The following is a 20,208-nucleotide window of genomic DNA, read 5'->3' as shown; positions in this document are numbered from 1 at the left end:
CGTGGCTGGCTCAGAAAGTAGAGCATGCAGTTCTTGATCGCAGGGTCATGAGTTCATGGTCCATGTTGGGCATGGAGCCTAATTAAAAATACAATAAAGTAGGAGCACCTGGGTGGCATCCGACTCTTGATTTCAGCTCAGGTCACGATCTCACAGTTCATGAGTTCAAGCCCCGCATTGGGCTCTGCACTGATAGCAAGGAGCCTGCTTGGGATTCTTCCTCTCTCTCTGGCCCTCCCCTGCTCATCCTCTCTCTCTCTCTCTCTCTCTCTCTCTCTCTCTCTCTCTCTCAAAATAAATAAATAAACATTTAAAAGAATAAAATGAAATGTTAAAAAAATAGTAAGTGGTTACTGTGCGTGAATGTTCTTCGCAGGGGTTGTATGCTATTCTGTACACCTACCCGCGGTGTGTGAAAGAGCCCGCGTCCCTACGGACCCACCACCACATTGTGTTGCAAGCTTTTGAATCTTTGTCAGTGAAATAGGTTAGAAAGGGTATCTCAGCGTACTTTTATTTTGTGTTATGAATGAAGCTGGATATCTTTTCATATGTTTAAAGATCTTTTTTTGTGAACTGTATACAGTTCATGTCTTTATCCATCTTTCTATTTGGGATTTTTTCTTTTTTGATCTTCTTTGTCTCAAATTTGAAGACTTCTTTGTGTGTTAGGAAGACCCACCATTTTGAAAACATAACTGTATACCCTCAGAAAGACATATTTTAAGGACAAAAAACACAGGCTTTGAATTTTCCTTAGTGAGTTTAGTTCTGGTAGTGGTCTTGGTGTAGTAATTCTAATACTTTTGTGCATCTTGTACGATAAGCAAATGAGTAAACTGATGTTACTGAAAACAGGGTTCACTGTGTGAAGAAGGAAATAAAAATATGGAATGAGAAGAACCCTGCTATATTGAATTAGTATTAGAGATATAAATATGAACTCATTCTTCTAAAAATATACAAATAGACATATGTGTGTGTGTGTATATAAACGTGTGTATATACATATATACGTGTATGTGTATACACACACATACACACATGTTAACAGAGCAGGTAGTAAAATCTAAAAGTTTTGTTCTATGTGTATATATCCTCACTCTGTGCCCTTAAAGGACTTAAAAACAGTGACATCTCAGGGCACTTGGGTGGCTCAATTTTAGCTCAGGTCGTGATCTCACCCTTCTCACTTCATGGGATCAAGCCCTGGGCTGTCATCCCTGATCCTGCTTGGAGTCCTCTCTCTCTCTGTCTCTCTGCCCCTCCACTGCTCATGCTTGCTCTCTCTCAAAATAAATAAATAAACTTTAAAAAAAAAAAAACAAAGGCACCTCAGTGGTAATGAGCATATCTTACCCAAACTTAGGTTTCTTAAATACATTTTCTATTAAAAGCTTTTTGAAGAAATGACTGTTTCTAGGTCTGTGGCAGAGAAAGTAAGTGCAAGGTAAGCCTGAAACATACTGTGCTTGGAAAAAAGACATGTCAGAATGACACAGAAACCAATTTGAAGGGGCTCCCACTGGCTGAATTTGAGCTTCAAAAAGAACGGTGATGGCCATGGATTAAGCATTGAACAATAAAAAAAGAATCTGTGAGTCTGTAGTGACACTAAAAAAATAAGTGGGCACTTAATTTGTAGAAATAGACATGATTTGTATTTGATGTCACATAGGTCCCTTTGGCATAGTCATAATATCTTTCAAATTAGGTATTGTTATTTTTAATTTATATATGAGGGAACTGACACTCAAAGAGGTCAAGCTGTTTGCCCCAAACCACACAGCGGGTTGGTGGAAAAGCCATCACTCTTCAGGTCTAACTTTTCAAAAAGAGCCTGTGCCCTCACTTATTACACTAAATGGCCTCTATAATGAGCCCATATTATAAATAGTGTTTTATAACCTACTTTGTGAATATATTTATTACTTAATATTTTTCTACAACATTATTTTAATGGCAACATCATCCTCTATTGTACATGTAATAGTTATTGATTTAATCAATCCATGTTTGCTGGACATTTAAATACTTTTCAATATCTTGCTAATATATGCAACATTATGTTGAACATGGTTGCTTTCAAATCTATTCAGATCCTTGTCTTGTATAAATTTTTAAACATGGAATTGCTGGATCAAAATGTCTAAAAACATTTCCAACACTTTAGATATATATTACTAATTTACCCAAATATTTTGTAACAATTTATACTCTGAGCAGCAGTATGCAAGAGTGCTCATTTCCCTGAACCCTTGAAAACTTCTGATAATTGTTTATAAAAAAAAGTAAAGGAAAAAAAGCCATTTTGATTGGCAAAGTTACATTTCAGTATTTTAGCTTACATTTTTAAATTACCACTAGGGGTGAACATTTTAAAATGTCACTGCTAACTTGCATTTCCTCTTTTGTGAATTGCCAATTGATGTCTTTTGCCCATGTTTCTACTAGAAAGTTCAGCTGCTCTTTATTGATTGATTTATAAAAATGTTCATATATTAAAGATTTTAACATAAACTACTTATCTCAACAATGAATAAAAAAGAGACAAAATTACAACTTTAAACCATGAGGAAAAAATTTAAAAACTGAGAGACTGCCATATTCTTTTCCCACATTTCCTGGTATCCTGGAAAGACATTTCAGGATATATTAAGAAAAATCGTAGACCTGTTTTCAGGGGTTACATGACATTCTGCAAGTTTCCCATAGTCTACCTTTCCTTTAAAGCAAAACTTAATTCTATTTCAAAGATAGAATAAGACTTTGGACAACAAAGTCTTCAGGTTTAACACAAATGCTAAGAAGGTTGGGATGAAAAAGGGAAGAGATTGTAAAACTAATAGAAAATATATAGCATATGTATGGCTTCAGTTACATGTGATCCAGTAATCCAATAAAGTGTCCATATAAAAAGATGACTCTGCTGATGTTCACGTATTTTGAATTGATGGAGGGCTGTTACAGGGCTTCCAGTTCTTTCCTATGCGCTTACCTAGGATGGAAAAGAGAAAAGTAGTTTCAATAATCTCTTTGTGGGAAAAGAGCAGAGTTTTCCTCTCTGCAAAAATAACTGGTTGGCATGAAAATTGAACCTGTAACTTTGGCCTCATTAGCCCAATATGCCAGTACTAAATGGCGTTGGATAGGAGAAATGGATCACATCTTCTCTTGGTCCTGAATAAGAGAGAAGCTGGTGTCTGTGTGTCCTGGGCAAGTACTTCCTCTCTTTAGTTTTCAGTTTCCTCCTCTGTAACATGAGGAGGCTGAACCAAATGGTTGATATGTGGTCTTCTCCTTCTCCAAAATAAGATTTTAATTTTAGGACGCTTTTAGATTCACAGAAAGATGCAAAGATAGTACAGAGAATTCCCATATATTCCTTATCTGGCTTCTCCTATTATTAACTTCCTGTATCATCATGGCACATTTGTCACAACTAAGAAACCAACGTTGGTAATTATTATTATAACTGAACTTGACACTTGGTCTGGACTTTACCAGTTCTTCCCCAATGTCCTTTTTCTGTTCCAGGATCCCATCCAGGACAGGAAATTACATTCAGAGTCATGCTTCCCTAGCCTCCTCTAGTATGTGACAGTTTTCTGTCCCAGATGACCTTGACAGTTTTGTGTAGCACTGGTCAGCTTTTTTTGCAGGTTGTCCCTCAATCTGAGTTCTGCTAGTTTTCTTGCGCTGAGACTGGAGTTATGGAGGAAGACCACAGAAGTGCCATTATCATCACATCATGTCAAGGATACATGCTATCATGTACGTGCTGTCACTGATGATGTTAACCTTGGTCACTCGGCTGAGATAGTGTTTGTCAGGCTTCTCCACGCTAAATAGTTACTCCCTCTTTTTCTAAACTATACTGGTCTGTGGTCTTTTTGAGCTCTCACATACCATGGTTTTATTATATTCCAGACAGGTTCCCCTGCCTGCACAGATCAATTTGCTAGAGTTGAATCCATCACCCAGGAATGCATACTTGCACTGGGTAACCCAGCTGAAAATTTTCTTGGGACCCTTTTCATACAAAATAGGGCTCTGTGAGAACTGTCAGTCATGTTTCATAAAATGAGAGTCTAACCACTTTCTGCTAACCTTTGTAGAAAGTACACTCTATAAGGAATGATGACTTTACAAATCTTAGGGATGCTCTAATTTCTGGAAACCTTTTACCAAGAGAACCCAACATCTACAGCTTCCAAACCTCAGTGATCATGATGATGGAGACAAGGAAATGAGCAGCTTTGGGGATGTAGGCAGGGAAAGGAGGGAAATGAATGCCCTACATTAAGTGGAGGGTTTGGAATGAGGAAATTACATGAGGTGTGTTGTTTTCATTATATTCTGCTATGCAGCTATGTGAAGATGGCTGCTGAAATTCTCTTAGAGACCTGAGTCCCTCTAGATTGCTCTCTCCAGAAAAATGCAGACCTCTTCTAGGGCAGGAGAGCAGAGGGGGCAATTGGGCAAGAAGGCAGAGGGTGCGATTGGGCAAATGACCTTCTGCCTTTCTCCACTTCCAACGTGGTTTTGGAAAGGCTAGCTTGAGGGGAGAATTAACCAGGTGTAATATTCATGACTAACTTTTATTGAGCATTTATATAATGTGCCAGCCATTTTTCTAGGTACATTACATGTACTGACCTACAAGGTCCTCACAAGAACTGTATGGGGAAGGTACTATTATCATGCACATTTTATGGTGAGAATACTGAGACACAGGGATTAAATAATTTGCCCAAGGTCACTCTGATAATAACTGTAGCAGAGCTGGGATTTGAAGCCAGACACCTTCATTCCAGACTCCTTCTCTTAAGTACCACGTGATAACTGGCTCCCTTTAGATAGACTGTGACCTCCAGGAGGGCAAGGGTTTTGTAAGCAAGCAGTTACTGTTGTATTTTCAGAACCTATGACATAGTCATTAGCCAACAAATAATTATTGCATGAAAGGAAGAGAAGGCGTGAAGATCCTGGTAATGAATCAAGCCCAAACGTTGGTAACTTTTCCAGAAGTACACTGTCCTGGTGCCACCTCAGAAAACCCAGAACAAACTGAGTTATTTTAATCTTCTCTACTTTATTCTCTGTTTTCTTTTCATCTGATCAAATCGTGTAAGGCAGCTAAGAAGTCTTGATTACATACCCAGTTATAGTTTTCTACCACTCATCTGTTTTCCATGTTCTCATTTATGTCTCCTGACTCCCCAACCTCATATAAGCCCTGCTCTTTAATGCTAACTGTGAATAATCCAGTAAATGGAAAGAGTCTTAAAATTTCAACATTTAAAAGTTTGCAGATGAACACATAAACCATATACCTATGGCTATGATGACATGATGCTAGATCAGAAGTGAGGGTTTTTAAAAAATGTTTATTTATTTTAGAGAGAGAAAGGGAGAGAGAGTGCACGTGAGCAAGCAGGGGAGGGGGAGAGAGAGAGAGGGAGAGGGAGAATCCCAAGGAGGCTCCTCGCTGTCAGCTCAGAGCCTGACCTGGGGCTCGCTCTCACAAACTGTGAGAACATGACCTGAGCTGAAACCAAGAGTCGACTCTCAACCACCTGAGCCAGCTGGGTGCCCCAGAAAAGTGAGTTTTAAAGCATCAGCTACCATGGGGGGATGATATAAATCAGTGAATGTATTTCCATTTTTATAACTTAAATACATACAGGGCAAATGGGTAAGAGGAGGAGAGGGCTTTCGTGTAAGTCTATTTCTCGTTCTCCATATTCACCAGTTTTATCTGGACCTTTTAAAAGAATATGGATATAATTCCAAATATGCACTCAAACTAGCCATCAATAATGATGAAGCAATAGGCATAATTTGGACCAGAGTGAAAGGGAGAATTTGCTAAGCAGAAAATGAAGGGAAATGGAAAGAAAAAGAAAATTTTAAAGGAGAATGAAAAAGTGCTGATTCCTAGTTAAACTGATATTTTTGCTGAAGTATTCATTAGATGAATTTTTTGAAAAAAAATTTATCCCGTCATTCTGCCGCTTATTCCTCTTGACTCTACAAAGCAAATAATAATACAAAAGTAAGTAAGATTTGAGTTATGAAGAGCACTTACTGGTGTTGTGACTTGAGATGAAAACACTAAATAATTGTGTCTGTCTGATAAGGAATACACAGATGGGCCCGTTATGCAGCTGCAAATGCAGATCATATATTACACCTGTGATAAGGTACCCAAATAGACATGTTATTTATAAATATTGCTGCAGCCTGTGAATGGAAAATATAAAATACATAGTAAATGAAAGTTTTAAGATAATATAATATAGGACTGGGATATTAAAATGATTTATTACCTTGATAGAATCTTCTCTAGCCTCGATACTGGATAAAACCAGGACCGTACTAAGGCCAAAAAGGAAAAAAAAATGTATGCTGCAAGAAAGAATAATGCATTTCATTTAGGAAAGGAAATGTAGGGATTCAAACATGTGGATCAACAAGAAACGTGTCCTCGTTGCCTCTATTATACTATCGCAATCTTTTCTTTATTTGTTGTTTAATTTTACTGTTTTACCGTGGCAGACTTGCAAAATGTGTTATGTAAACCGGTTCAAGGGAAAATGACTTTTTTTCTTTTTTTTTTTTACTTCTTTTGTTTAAATTAGTGAAGTCGTTTCTTTGAAAAGGAGTTTTACCCATCCCCAACACGACAGCTTTTCAGGCTTTGAAACATGTTTGAAAGGGATCTCAAAGCCATATTGACTCCATTCAAATTACTTTGAAAAGGAACATTTAAGTATGTTTTATTTATGTTCATGATGTAGTGCAAGCACAAATAGTATTTTTAGTAGAAAATGTATATGTGCAACCATAGGAAAAAAGAGAGAAAACGTGAATGAAACTGCTGAGGCAAAAGTAAGGTACCATAAATAAACATGCACTGCTTTATTTAGTTCTTGAAAAATGCTTCCCCGAAAACTAATGGGTTTCAATCTTGCATGTAATCTGGTTATCACCTGGATAAAACCAAGATCTGAAGGTAATTTATCAAAGGGCTATAGTTCACTCATATACCAATTTGATGTTTAATGTAATGAAAATGGGATTTATTTTAAGATAGAAAGATAACCTGGTTTCTGTAATGTTAGCAGTCACTGCATTTAATTCAAGCAGCATTTTTGCAGTGATCTTATTGCAGAAGCATCTAGCTTCACACGATGTCCACTGAAGTATGGGTCTGGCGAGATTGTTTCCCATAGGAGTTAACTTGAAAGGCTGAAGTCATCAGGGGTCACCATCTGGGTAATGTACTTGGCATATTTTTCAGGAAGAGAACTGTTCAACATACAAGTAGATCTGTAGCTCTGACAAGCTTTGGAAGTCAAGTGCAAAAGCAGTAGCATTCCTTAGCCTAAAGGAACATGAAGCAAGATATGTAAGGGAACTGGCGGGGAAAATATTTTCTGACAGAAAGGAAAAACAAATTATCTTGAAAAATATTACATGCTTTTATCTTGGCACGATTTGCAACTTATGACATCATCTATGATGGACAAGATTTTGTTGGTGAGACAGGTTTCAAATGTTCTAAATAGGTTTATTGGTAGATTTAGAAAATAACACCAGAAGCTTCTTGCAACTAATAAATACAGCATCCTTAGCTGACTATGTGTACATTTTGAGATGCAAGATGAATTCCTTGAAAGCAAAGTTGTGTTTTCCTCACGCATACTGCGATTTCAAGGTTTACTTGTGTATTTAGTATCAGAGACCAATTTATCTGTTATTAAGTGGGTTTTAATATTATCTATGAGAGAGTGGACAGAAAATACCAAAAGATACAGAATAATATGAAAGGTTTCATATCCTGGCAATAGCATTGTAAAGATACTCCAATAAATTTAACTGTCAAAAAAGTTCTTCCAAGCACCCAAACTTTTCTTATTCAGATATTTTGAGGATAATTTTTTTGACCAGTCTATTTCAAACTATGTCTTTGGAGCTTTTGGGCAACTCTTTTGGACCCCCAATCCCTTTCTTTGCTTTTTAAATTTTTTAAATGTTTATTTTTGAGAGAGAGAGAGAGAGAGAGAGAGCGAGCAGATGAGGGGCAGAGAGAGAAGGAGACACAGAATCCGAAGCAGGCTCCAGGATCTGAGCTGTCAGCACAGAGCCTGATGTGGGGCCCAAACCCACAGACAGCAAGATCACGACCTGAGCCGAAGAGGGAAGCTTAACTGACTGAGCCACCCAGCTGTCCCTGGACTCCCAATCCCTTTCAATCAAGAGTTCTGTTTTATCTGCTTTATGTGTTTGAGGGTTATTCAGATTTTATTGCTGAATTGTTCTGCTGCTTTGAATTGGTTGGAAATGCTTTACTTTAGATAGAAAATAGTAATAAAAGAGAATGAATAAAACAATGCATCTATTCATTCAGCTTTTAAAAAAAGGTTTGTTGAGCACGTAGTGTTTTTTATTATATAACAATACATGAATACATTATCATTGTAAAACATTCTAACATTACCATGAAAATATTGAAGTTCCAGCTCCCCACTCTAAAGATCAATGGTTTGGTATCAATCCTCCCAGTTCTTTGTATGCATTTACATATAAAGAGATACATATTTTTTTTTTGCTTAAATAGGATCATTGGACATGCATTGTTCTCCAATGTTTTTTATACAAATCTTAGAGCTCTTTTCATGTAGGTACATAGAGCTCAACCAGTAGTGTGCTGATAAATGTTTAACAGCCAGCTCTCTGTGCAAAAAAAAAAAAAAAAAATGGTCTCCAACATTTGCTGGTTCCGGGAGTGTTAATAAACCCACCATGGGCGATTTCAACTACCAATGTGAAGTCATTGAAGGTGGAATTGGGAAGACGTGCACAGTGGGCTTTTATAAACCAGTGTAAACTGGCTCCTGCACACCACTGAATCAATTCTTTTTCTTTTTAGGATTTTTTTTTTTGAAATAAATTTAGACTTACGGAACAGTTGTAGACGTAGCGCCGAATTCCTCGAATTCCTGTGTACCTGTCACTCCGCTGGCAATATTAACGTCTTGCATAACCATAGTACAATTATGAAAAGTAAGAGATTAACATTGGTATAATGCTATTAACTCAGAGTATAATACTGATTTCTCCAGTTTTTCCTTTTTTGTTCTGTTCCAGGATCCTATCTAGGGTCTCACGTTGCATTTAATTGTCATGTCTCCTTAGCTTCCTCCAATCTGACAGTCTCTTGGTATCAGTCCTTTTAATTCTTACATAAGATTTCATAGTATGAGTATACCACTCTCTCCAAGATGGATATATTGGCAGTTCTGTTTATTTTACTATATTAACAATGCTATGTTGACTTTTCTTGTACATCCCCCTTTATGCACATATGTGATTATTTCTTTGGTAGATTCCTGGAAGTTGAATTCATTGGTCAAAAAGTATTCCCAATTTCAATTTTGATCAGTATCACAAAATTGCTTTCTAAAGCTCCTTTTACCACTTTATAGTCAGATCGGTGTGTAAGCAGAGTACCTCCTGACTACCAGACAAGGAGTTAGGTACCAGAGAGAAAAATTAAGAAGACATGGATCCTGCCCTTTGAATACTTTAATAATGATGAGGCAGACATATAAATAAATACCTTCAATATAACATGGTGGGCCTTACGAAGGGTGCTAAAAGAGAAACATCATCTCTTCGTGAAATGTTCTAGATAGTCAAGATCAGCACTGTCCATATAAATACAAAGCAAACCACCTATGTAATTTAAAATTTGGTAGTAACCACATTAAAGATGTGAAAAGAAACCGATGGGAATAATTAAAATTTTTATTTACTCAGATATATATATATATATAATATCATTTCAATATGTAATCCATATAAAATTATTAATTGGATATATTCTGATTTTTCTTTTGTACTAACACTTCGCCTCTGACTAGCCACATTTCAAATGCTTGATAGACCATGTGGCCAGTGGTTGCCATGTGGGATGATACAGACTGAGGTCATTAAGCACGTATGTCCTACATCTAGTTCTGAAGCTGTCCTATGGTCTGTCTATTATACATGAATATTTTTCCTTTTGAAGGGAAATGGAACGAGGAAGCAGTATCAGTTATAAATATTTAACTAGAGACCATCAGTCTTACTTAAGAGAAAGAAAGACCAACATCCTAACAGAAAGAGCAGAGAAGTAACTACTGAGAGACTCAGAGCTTTCAGCCTAGAGAAATGTGCAAGAGCTTCTTCTCATAAAGTTAGCCTGCCTTGAGATCCAAGATTGAGTTTGGCAATTGGGGAGGGTGAGATATTCCGTTTGTTACCTTTGTGATAAATTTATAATTTCAGAGCATAGCTCTTTGCAACTGGATAAACCAAGAAGGATAATGATTATAAAATGTACAGGGCTTGGCTCTAGGGAATATTTGTTAGGAGCACATTCTTAATCAGCTGAAATGACATTATTCCCAGAATATCTGAATAGGCATGCACATTCTGTCCAGCCACCGAATTTCAGCGAAGTGCGACATGGGACTGGTACTCCTGGAAAGATCTGGGTCGTGTCAGCCTCTACCCATTGAGGATGTATATTTTTATAGATGTCTTTATGAAAAATAACTTTGAGTTTGGGGTCAGGAGTACTTCTATTAGGTCTACTATAACTAGAATTGCTCATTTTAAAATGTATATTTCAGTATGCATGATTTTAGTTTTATCACTTTCTATTCACTTGTAAGATTTATTAGTGACCAGTTTGTAAAGTTGGTTAGAGCACAAATCTAGCATAATCATGGGTGCAGTCCTTCAGTTTAAGAGTTTTTCTCCCACTCTTCTTCCTTTTTTAAAAAAGTTTATTTATTTTGAGAGCGGGAGAGAGACAGAGAATGCATGGGGGAGGGACAGAGAGAGGGAGTAAGAGAGAGAATCCCAAGCAGGCTCTGCACGGTCAGCACAGCGCGATGCAGGGCTTGAACTCACGGACTGTGAGAACATGAGCCAAAATCGAGAATCAGACACTCAGCTGACTGAGCTGCCCAGGTGCCCCTCTACCACTCTTCTTCCTGGCTGAGCTCCACTCATACTGGCCTCCTTAGCATTTCTCAAACATTTCATACAAAACTTTGGAGTTTTGTGTAATTGCCATTCTTTCCTCCTGGAAGGTTCTTCAACTGAATATTCATATGGCTTCACTTCATTCAGAACTTGGTTCAAATATTACCTTCTCCGAGAAGCCTTCCTTGACTAGTCTTACTTCTTTTACAATAACTACCTGACATTATTCCATTTATTTGCTTCTTTGTTTCTACACAGCTATGGTATATTACTATATCATATTATTATATATTAATTATATCATATATTTATTCATTGTCTGCATGTCATAACCCACCACCCTCTCATATGAGTTCTGGGAATGTAGAGGTTTTTTAAAGATTGTATTCACTGCTGTAAACTTAGAAAAACAGTGCCTGTTTTTCATTACCTTTTTATACCCTTAATTCTACCCAGTTGGCTTATAATGTTTATACTAGGGCTTGGGAGACTTGCCTCCAAAATGTGGCTATAGATACATAGCGTAGATCTGGATGGGGACCCACGAGAAGCTAAGGGCTCTCTATCCTCATCCTGCATCCAAGGTTGATATGCAATCAGCGTGTCCTGATTAGGCTGTATTGGTTGTTTAGATCCTGTTCCATATTGGTCAGCCAGTACCTACGGTGTCCTGGCTGCTAAATATTTTTGTTATTACCTTTGCCTATATTTCCAACATTCCCAATGTGCCCAGCATATGCTTTGAAAGTATTTGTTGAATGAATTAATAAATACATCCCCATAAAATAAGTAGTGCTGGATCTTTCTAGTGGAGTATTGGTATGTCGCAAAGATCAACATGATTTTATTTATTGGTCTTAGTATGAACACAATATTATTTATTTCTAATAGAACTCCAAGACTAGAGTTACCTAGTTACCTTAGTCTACCCTGTACATACTTTCTGACTTCCTTCTACAACTCAGCTTATGGAAGTCCCGTTGGGAGGAGAGGAAAGTACCCCTATGGTACCCCTAATCTGTAGCAAGTAAGTTCACTTGCATTATGTATTGATACAAATATACATTACAAATAGCTTATTGCCTGGAAAAGACAAAGTAAACTTAAAAAATGACAAAGCTTTGCCACTCTCAAAGAGTATTCTGCTAAATGTGCCCACACTTCTTTGCCTGTCTCGATTGACTGTTAGCAGTCCATTTCATTTGATGGTGAAAAATTAATCCTTGCCTTATTATTTTGAAGTGATTTTTCAGCACATGCATTTTCTCTGTCATTTTTGAGTGCCCTTAGGAAACTGGCTTAACTTAAAGTATATAAAATATCCCGCTTGATCTTCAAAATGAAAACCACTATGCCTTTTGTTCCTTATAGCCAATCTAATTTCACAGACATAACTGAACCAAGGGAATCAAACACATTTTCAGTATAGCTTTTAATATCCATAATTTTCCAATTATTTGGAGGACAGAGTAGACCAAATTGTCTTTAAAAACTGATAAACCCCTTTAATTGGAGTAAGTATGTTAAACCAACCATACTTTGAGTCTTTTGGCAAGGAAGTCTGGGGAATGTCACTAGTATAGCTTTATTAGCATGCCATACTGTACCTTACTCAGAACCGCTATCATTTGAGTTCCAATTGTTTCCAATAATTGCAAGAGAAATTCATCAGGCAGCACTGGCCTTAACCCAAAGAAAAGGGTAGAAACCAATTAAATGCTTAAAATTTTAAGGATAAATTAGAAGGTAGGTGTTAGAAATCTCTAGCTCCAACTAAAAGTGGATAAATGATTCTTAAATAGGCTATCTGGCCAGATTTCCTGTTCTTGGTTGCTAATCCACATTCTATATATGAGTATTAGACATACAAATTAGCCCCTTTCACTCTGCCTAGAAACATAAAGAAAAATGTTAGATGGATTATGAACAGATCCACTTTTTTTCCTTTTGGTAAGATTTGGTTGCTGTTTAAAATTGCAATGAGAAAACAGATAAAAAGATTTCCCCAGCTTCTGTCCTAGTTATTGTTTTCTCCCAACATTATCTGCCCTCAGTGACCTCATTCATTCTCACATTGTCAGCCATTGCCTCTGTGCATATATGATTCCGCAGTCTTGTTCTAGCCTTAATACTTCTCCAGAACTTCAAACCTCCAAAGCTCGTTTGTTGAACATTTCTATCTGGACAGTCCATTGGTCCCTGGAAGCCGGCACCTCCAAAGATGCATTCATTATATTTCCCCCATCACCCCACCCTGCCCCAAACCAACTAGTCATCAGTCAACAAACACATGTCCAGCACCAGTTATTTGTAGCTAGTGCTGGGCTAAGTGCACAGTCCCCTAACTCTATTAATCATTGCATTATGCTTTCAGTTACTCAGGCTTCAAACCTTAACTATGTTGTATTCCTCCCTTTCCCTCATTTTCTTCTATTTTTGCCCCCAGCACACCTACATGCGTGCATGAGCGTGCGGTGAACATACATGTACGCACACACAGAATTTGTTACCAAACCCTGAGATGACGTTTATGCAATTTCCCCTTAAGGAATTGCCTTCTTTGCATTCCCACTGCCACTGCCCTAATTGAGACGCTCATTATTTCTCACCTAGATTATTGCAGTGGTCATCCCAATTTGTGTTCTTGCCAAATCTTTAGGCCTCCCAAGTCATCGTTCTCCACACTAGTATTGGATTTATCTTCCCACAAAGGGTTGCTCCGATGATATCATTTGTTTACCTAGAAGCCATCAGTTTTCCCCATTGCTATAAAATTAATCTTCCTGAAGAAAGCTGATCATAACGCTCATTTGCTCAGAAAATAGCAATGTCTCCTTGTTGCCTAATAAATTGAACCCAAATATCTAAGTGTGGCATTCAACATCCTCACAATATGGCCCTAATCCTCCCTTCCAGCCTTAACTTCCACTATCATCTATACATAGCTATACTCCAGCCAACCCCAGCAACTTTCTTTGCCTCAAATACATCCTGTGCTTTACAAAGTCATGTTTTGTTCAACCTGCCCCCTCACCCTACCCATTACTGTCAGCTGTCAAAGCTCTATACATTCTTTTTTTTTTTTTATTTTTTTTTTAACCTTTTATTTAATTTTGAGACAGGGAGAGACAGAGCATGAACAGGGGAGGGTCAGAGAGAGGGGGAGACACAGAATCCGAAACAGGCTCCAGGCTCTGAGTGGTCAGCACAGAGCCCGATGCGGGGCTCGAACTCACGGACCGCGAGATCATGACCCGAGCCGAAGTCGGCCGCTCAACCGACTGAGCCACCCAGGCGCCCCAAAGCTCTATACATTCTTTAAGGCTCATCTCTAATCCTGCTTCCTTCATTAAAGCATCCCTGATCAGCCCAGCCAATTTTAATCTGTTGTTCCTTTAAACCACTTCTTTTTTTAAGTTTTTCTTTTAATTCCAGTTAGTTAACATACAGTGTAATACTAGTTTCAGGTGTACAATTTAGTGATTCAACACTTAACGTACAACACCTGGTACTCATCACAAGTGCCCTTCTTAATCCCCATCACCTGTTTAACCCATTCCCTGACCCACCTTCTCTCTGGTAACCATCAGTTTGTGTTCTATATTTAAGAGTCTTTCTTGGTCTGCCTCCCTCTGTTTTTTCTCCTTTGTGTGTTTCTTTTGTTTCTTAAATTCCACATAGGAGAGAAATCATGTGGGATTTGTCTTTCTCTGACTTACTTCACTTAGCATAATACTCTCTAGCTCCATCCCTGTCACTGTGAATGGCAAGATTTCATTCTTTTTTTTTTTAATGTTTATTTATTTTTGAGAGAGAGAGAGAGAGAGAGAGAGAGAGCGTGAACGGGGGAGGGGAAGAGAGAGAGGGAGACAATCTGAAGCAGGCTTCAGGCTCTGTGCTGTCAGCACAGAGCCCGATGCGGGGCTCAAACTCATAGACCATGAGATCATGACCTGAGCCGAAGTCAGATGCTCGACTGAGCCACCCAGGCGCCCCAAATTCATTCTTTTTTATGGCTGAGTAACATTCCATTGTATATGTATACCGCATCTTTATCCATTCATCAGTCGATGGACACTTGGGCTGTTTCCATAATTTGGCTATTGTAGATACTGCTGCTATAAACATGGAGGTGCATGTGTCCCTTTGGATTAGTGTTTTTGTATTTTTTGGGTAGATACCCAGTAGTGCGATTGCTGGATCATAAGGTAGTTCTATTTTTACCTCTTTGAGGAACCTCCATACTGTTTTCCAGAGCGGCTGCCCCAGTTTTCATTCCCACCAACAGTGCAAGAGGGCTTCCTTTTCTCCACATCCTCAACAACACCTGTTGTTTCTTGTGTTGATTTTAGCCATTCTGACAGTTGTGAGGTGATATTTTATTCCTGGGTTGCAAGGGTGGTTTAATATTTGCAAATCAATCAACGTGATACACCACATCAATAAAAGAAAAGAACCATATGATTATTTCAATAGATGCAGAAAAAGCATTTGACAAAGGACAGCATCGATTCATGATAAAAAACCCTCAACAGAGTAGATTTAGAGACAACGTTCCTTAACATAATAAAGGCCATATATGGAAAACCCACAGTTAATATCATCCTCAACGGGGGGAAAAACAGAGAGCTTTTCCCCTAAGCTCAGGAACAAGACAGGGATGTCCACCCTAACCACTGTTACTTAGCACTGGAAGTCCTAGCCTCAGCAGTCAGACAATAAGCCACTTCTTTTATTTTTTTTTTTCAATATTTTGTAAGGATTGTTTTCTTTGAAACAAGAGAATAAACCCTTTCTCTTAGAACAAAAATTCCTTTTCTCCCGCATGGCAAACATCACTGATATTCATTGTAATAATTATCAACAAGACAGAAATCCCAAAGAAGAAAATTAAAATCCACCATAGGCCCCCATGTTGTGAACACGTTGCTGTGTATTCTCCTAGCCCTCTCTATCCAGACATCCACATGTCTACACACACACACACGCACACACGCATTATAGATCATACTGTTCGTACTGTTTAGTAGCCTGATGTTTTTCATTTGATGCATCATAATTATTCCCATGCCAGTTCATAGTCCTCTCCAACATGATTTAATAGCCATGTAATCTTGTATTATTTATAATATCATCAGTTATTTCATTAATCTCATTTGATGAATATTTAGATTGATCATAACTTTCTACTAGCTTTTAAATGTTACAATGGATAGCCTTGTAGTTTGGACACATTCGTAATTAACTCATAGAAATGGAATTGTGGGCTAAAAAGGTAAGCCAAATTTTAAAGTTTTTTGATAAATGGTGCCACATTACTCTCCACAAAGGTGTTGTTTTTGCAATACTCTCGTGAAGAGTAGAGTGCCCATTTTCCTGCACTCTGATCAACACAGGTATTTTTTTAATGCTGTGATAGCAATTGAACCTGTATTATGTCAGTTATTCTGCATATCTTATTTTATACTTGTGTTACTTCCAACTCCTACCCTAATAGGCATCTATATTTTAACATCTGCAGCAGCTATCATACGACTTTATGCATTCTGGGCACTCAGGAAACGTTTGCTGCATTGAATTGAATCGGAGCCATAGCTAAGGGCTCCCATGTTCTCGCGATAGCCTGTCCACCATTACTCTGCAGTTTCCATATGCAAACTAGAGTTACACAACTCAAGGACACGGGAGAGGAAGGGCTAAGAACGCTGAGGAGCAGCGTCCAATCCCATTGTGGTTGCTTAACTAATACTCCAACGTCTATCACCGGGAGAGCTACAGCTTCAAAACTTTAACAATAGCTACTTAGGAAAGTAGCTAAACATATAACGTAGGTATAACATGCAAGCTGGTTGGCCTAACTAAAAGGAAACCGGTCATGGCATTTTTAGGTGGAAAGGGACAGCTGGTATAGGGACCGTGTCAGCAAGTCTGGAATAAGTTCACGTGTGGCTTGTTTTCTTGCAGCAGTGCATTTGTTCGGCCTGACTTGGCAGCTGCAACCAGTTGAAGGACAGCTCTATGAAAATGGAGTTAGCAAAGGGAACAGAGGGACCGAATCCATGGATACTACTTACTCTCCAATTGGAGGAAAAGTTTCCGATAAATCAGAGAAAAAAGGTACAGTGATCAAAATGATTGATTTATTGATTATTGATTACTTTTCTTCTAATTTGGTCATTAGAGCTAAAGCTGGGATGGTTTCACTTCACATTAAATTTCATGATCACTCGAAAGAAGTATTCTACGTGGACAGAATAAATACATGTAAATGTCTTATGAAAGCAAATTTTCCTTTCTCTAGTGCCTTGAGTATAAACCAATTAAACTTTTCAAATATGTAGGCAATTTTGAAAATAGATAAATATTTACAGGATGGAGGTTTCAATACAATGGAAATTGCATTTCGCATATAACTACCCTGAAGCAACATGGGATTTTGATTAAGTTCTCTGTGTCCAAGCCCAGCATTTATATATAACATTTTACAAAGGGTATATGGAAATTTCTTCTGTTTATAATAAGAAAAAGCCTTTTATGCTTAATATAAGGGTGAATGTTTATGTCAAAGTGGGGGAACATGAATTTTTTTCTTGTTGGGGAACACAAATTCTTCATAGTTGGAGAAAAGAAGAAAGCACTTGGAGTACTGAATTGTTAAATTTAACCAAACATGAGCTTGAGCTACCAGACTTATTTACAATAAATGTCACAGGACCAACATTCCCAACATCTTATTCACATTGAATGATCTTAGTCTTAATATACAAGTATTGAAAATAACCGAAAGTTTGTATGACGATTTCTTTTGACGTAGGATTCAGCACACAAGGACTCAAACACTGTCAAATTTCAGGATGGCCTTCAAAAGCATAAATTGCAAACAAAACATGTAGCCAGCAGAATCCTAAATATCTTTAGGAGATCACATATAAACAGATGAATGAATAAATGATCCCAAGTCTACCCCCAAGAAGCTTACAATTTGAGGGGTGCCTGGGTGGCTCAGTCGGTTGAGCATCCAACTTCAGCACGGGTCTTGATCTCACGGTTTGTGGGTTCAAGCCCCGGGTCGGGCTCTGTGCTGACAGCTCAGAGCCTGGAGCCTGCTTCAGATTCTGTGCCTCCCTCTCTCTCTGTCCCTCCCCCACTCCTGCTTTGTCTTTCTGTCTCTCTCTCAAAAATAAACATTTAAAAAATTTTTTTAAAAGAAGCTTGCAATTTTATAGGGGTGGTAAGACAGTCTTATTTTGCTTGATTAGTTGCAAACAAGATATTTTGTTTTGTAGTTGTTTGAGTTACTCATCTTGATTTCTATTTTTAGTTTCTTTTGGGGGGTTATTTGTGGGGTTTGCTCTGTTTTGTTTTTGTTTGCTTTTTAAAGGGCAATTCTTCTTTGGTCTATGCTTCGGTAAAAATTCATGGTTTGGTTTCAGGAAAACATTATGATTTGTCCTAGTTTTCAATTCACGATGCAGTTTGCTTTACGTTCTTGTTTAGAAATACTGTCTCTAGCCTTGGCTGACCTTTCACAGCAATTTTCATTGTTGCTGCTGAGAGGGGCTGAGGGTAGTACAAGGGTCAGTGATGACAGAGGAAAGGGTCTGAGTACATTCGGACTTGGACTTTTTCTCTCTTACTTTCTTTCCTACCGTTCCTTTATACCTGCAAGTGCAAGAGCCACCATTTGGTGTCTTTGGGATTTCTTGCCATTCACACTTGAAAATCAGGAATTATCTATTTGAGGGAAATGAAACATGCAAGACAGAAGGTCATTACATAGTTGTTACCAGAGCATATTTGTTTTTTATGCTAATTCAGATATCTGTAATTCTCTTCCCCGAAGTACAGTTGACTCTTGAACAACATGGATTTGAACCGTGCAGATCCTCCTATATACAGACTTTTTCAATAGATACAGCACAGTACTGTAAATGTATTTTCTCTTCCTTATGACGTTCTTACCAACTTGTTTTTTTCTCTAGCTTACTTTATTGTAGGGATACAGTATATGTTACATGTAACATACAAAATATGTGTTAATCAACTGTTATGTTATTGGTAAGCCTTCTAACAGTGGACTATTAGTAGTTACGTTTTGGAGGAGTCACAAGTTATACAAGGATTTTTGACCGCATGGAGTTTGGGAGGGAGAGGATGGGTGCCCCTAACTGCAGCGTTGTTCAAGAGTTAGCTATAGTTTGATGATGGTGACTAAAATGTATTAAATAATTAACCGTGTGTCAAGAATTGCTCCAGCCACTTAACAGGTGTTATATCATGAAGGTAACAGTATGGTCCTCATTTTCCAAAGAAAAAAACAGAGACACAGAAAGGTTAAGTAACTTGCCCACGGTTACAGAGCTAGAAACTGGCGGTCTGATTTCAGAGCCTTGTCCCTACACTGTACTGAAATCCACACGCAAAATGTATGTGAAAACCACAAAAGACACTTTACCCAGTGAAAGCAAAGCCCCAGAGTCTATTCATGATGCATTTTAGAGAAATTCTATACACCTGTATTTGAATGTGTTGTGACAAGTTTCATAAATGAAAAATTCTTTTAAGTTTCTGCTCAATTATAACAACAAACAGGCCAAACCAATTTCAATTTAATACTTTATTAAGAAAAATCATTAAAGGTTGATGCCATATACACCAAGTTGTTATCTTAAACTGGCTTTTTATGGCAGTCTGAACAAAACCCTAACTGTAACTGCACATCATAGTTCAGCTATATTAGGTCTTTACTGCATATCACTCACTGAGTACAAACATAGCCCCTGTTTTATAATGCCATGTGTATACTAAACCAAACCTTGCAGAAGATGTAATATATTATAAGGATATTTTCAACTGGTCAGCTGTATCCTTTTATGATTTTCGAGACATCACACACCCCATAAATACAGTCACAGAAGCTTGTCTTAATGATGCTCTGTACATTAAAATATAAAACTAAAAACCAGATAATCCTTTTTGCATTGTTTTCCTTACTCCTCTAGAGGATTGGGCATTTGTAGCACTGTGGTTAAGAGCCTGGGCTCTGGAGTCAGACAGACCTGGCTTTGAATACTGACCGTGCCGTTTACTGGCTCTCCAACGTCAGGCAATGAATTGACACGACCTTGCTGAACTAGTGTCCTCATCTACAACATAAGGATG

General features: G+C 37.9%; 1 protein-coding gene across 1 annotated transcript in view; it reads left to right on the top strand.

The window, feature by feature from the left end:
• The window catches only part of TENM1 (teneurin transmembrane protein 1), a 777,891-nt gene that overhangs the window by 484,240 nt on the left and 273,443 nt on the right, over positions 1-20,208 (top strand). Inside the window, exon 8 of the mRNA XM_049644834.1 lies at positions 17,011-17,163. Within this exon, the coding sequence (XP_049500791.1) occupies positions 17,011-17,163 (153 nt within the window). The remainder of the gene's footprint in view (positions 1-17,010; positions 17,164-20,208) is intronic.

The sequence above is a fragment of the Panthera uncia genome, chromosome X (genome assembly GCF_023721935.1).
Source record: "Panthera uncia isolate 11264 chromosome X, Puncia_PCG_1.0, whole genome shotgun sequence".
Lineage (NCBI taxonomy): Eukaryota > Metazoa > Chordata > Mammalia > Carnivora > Felidae > Panthera > Panthera uncia.
Note: the sequence above shows the minus strand (reverse complement) of the source record. Positions and strands in the feature narration are given on the sequence as shown.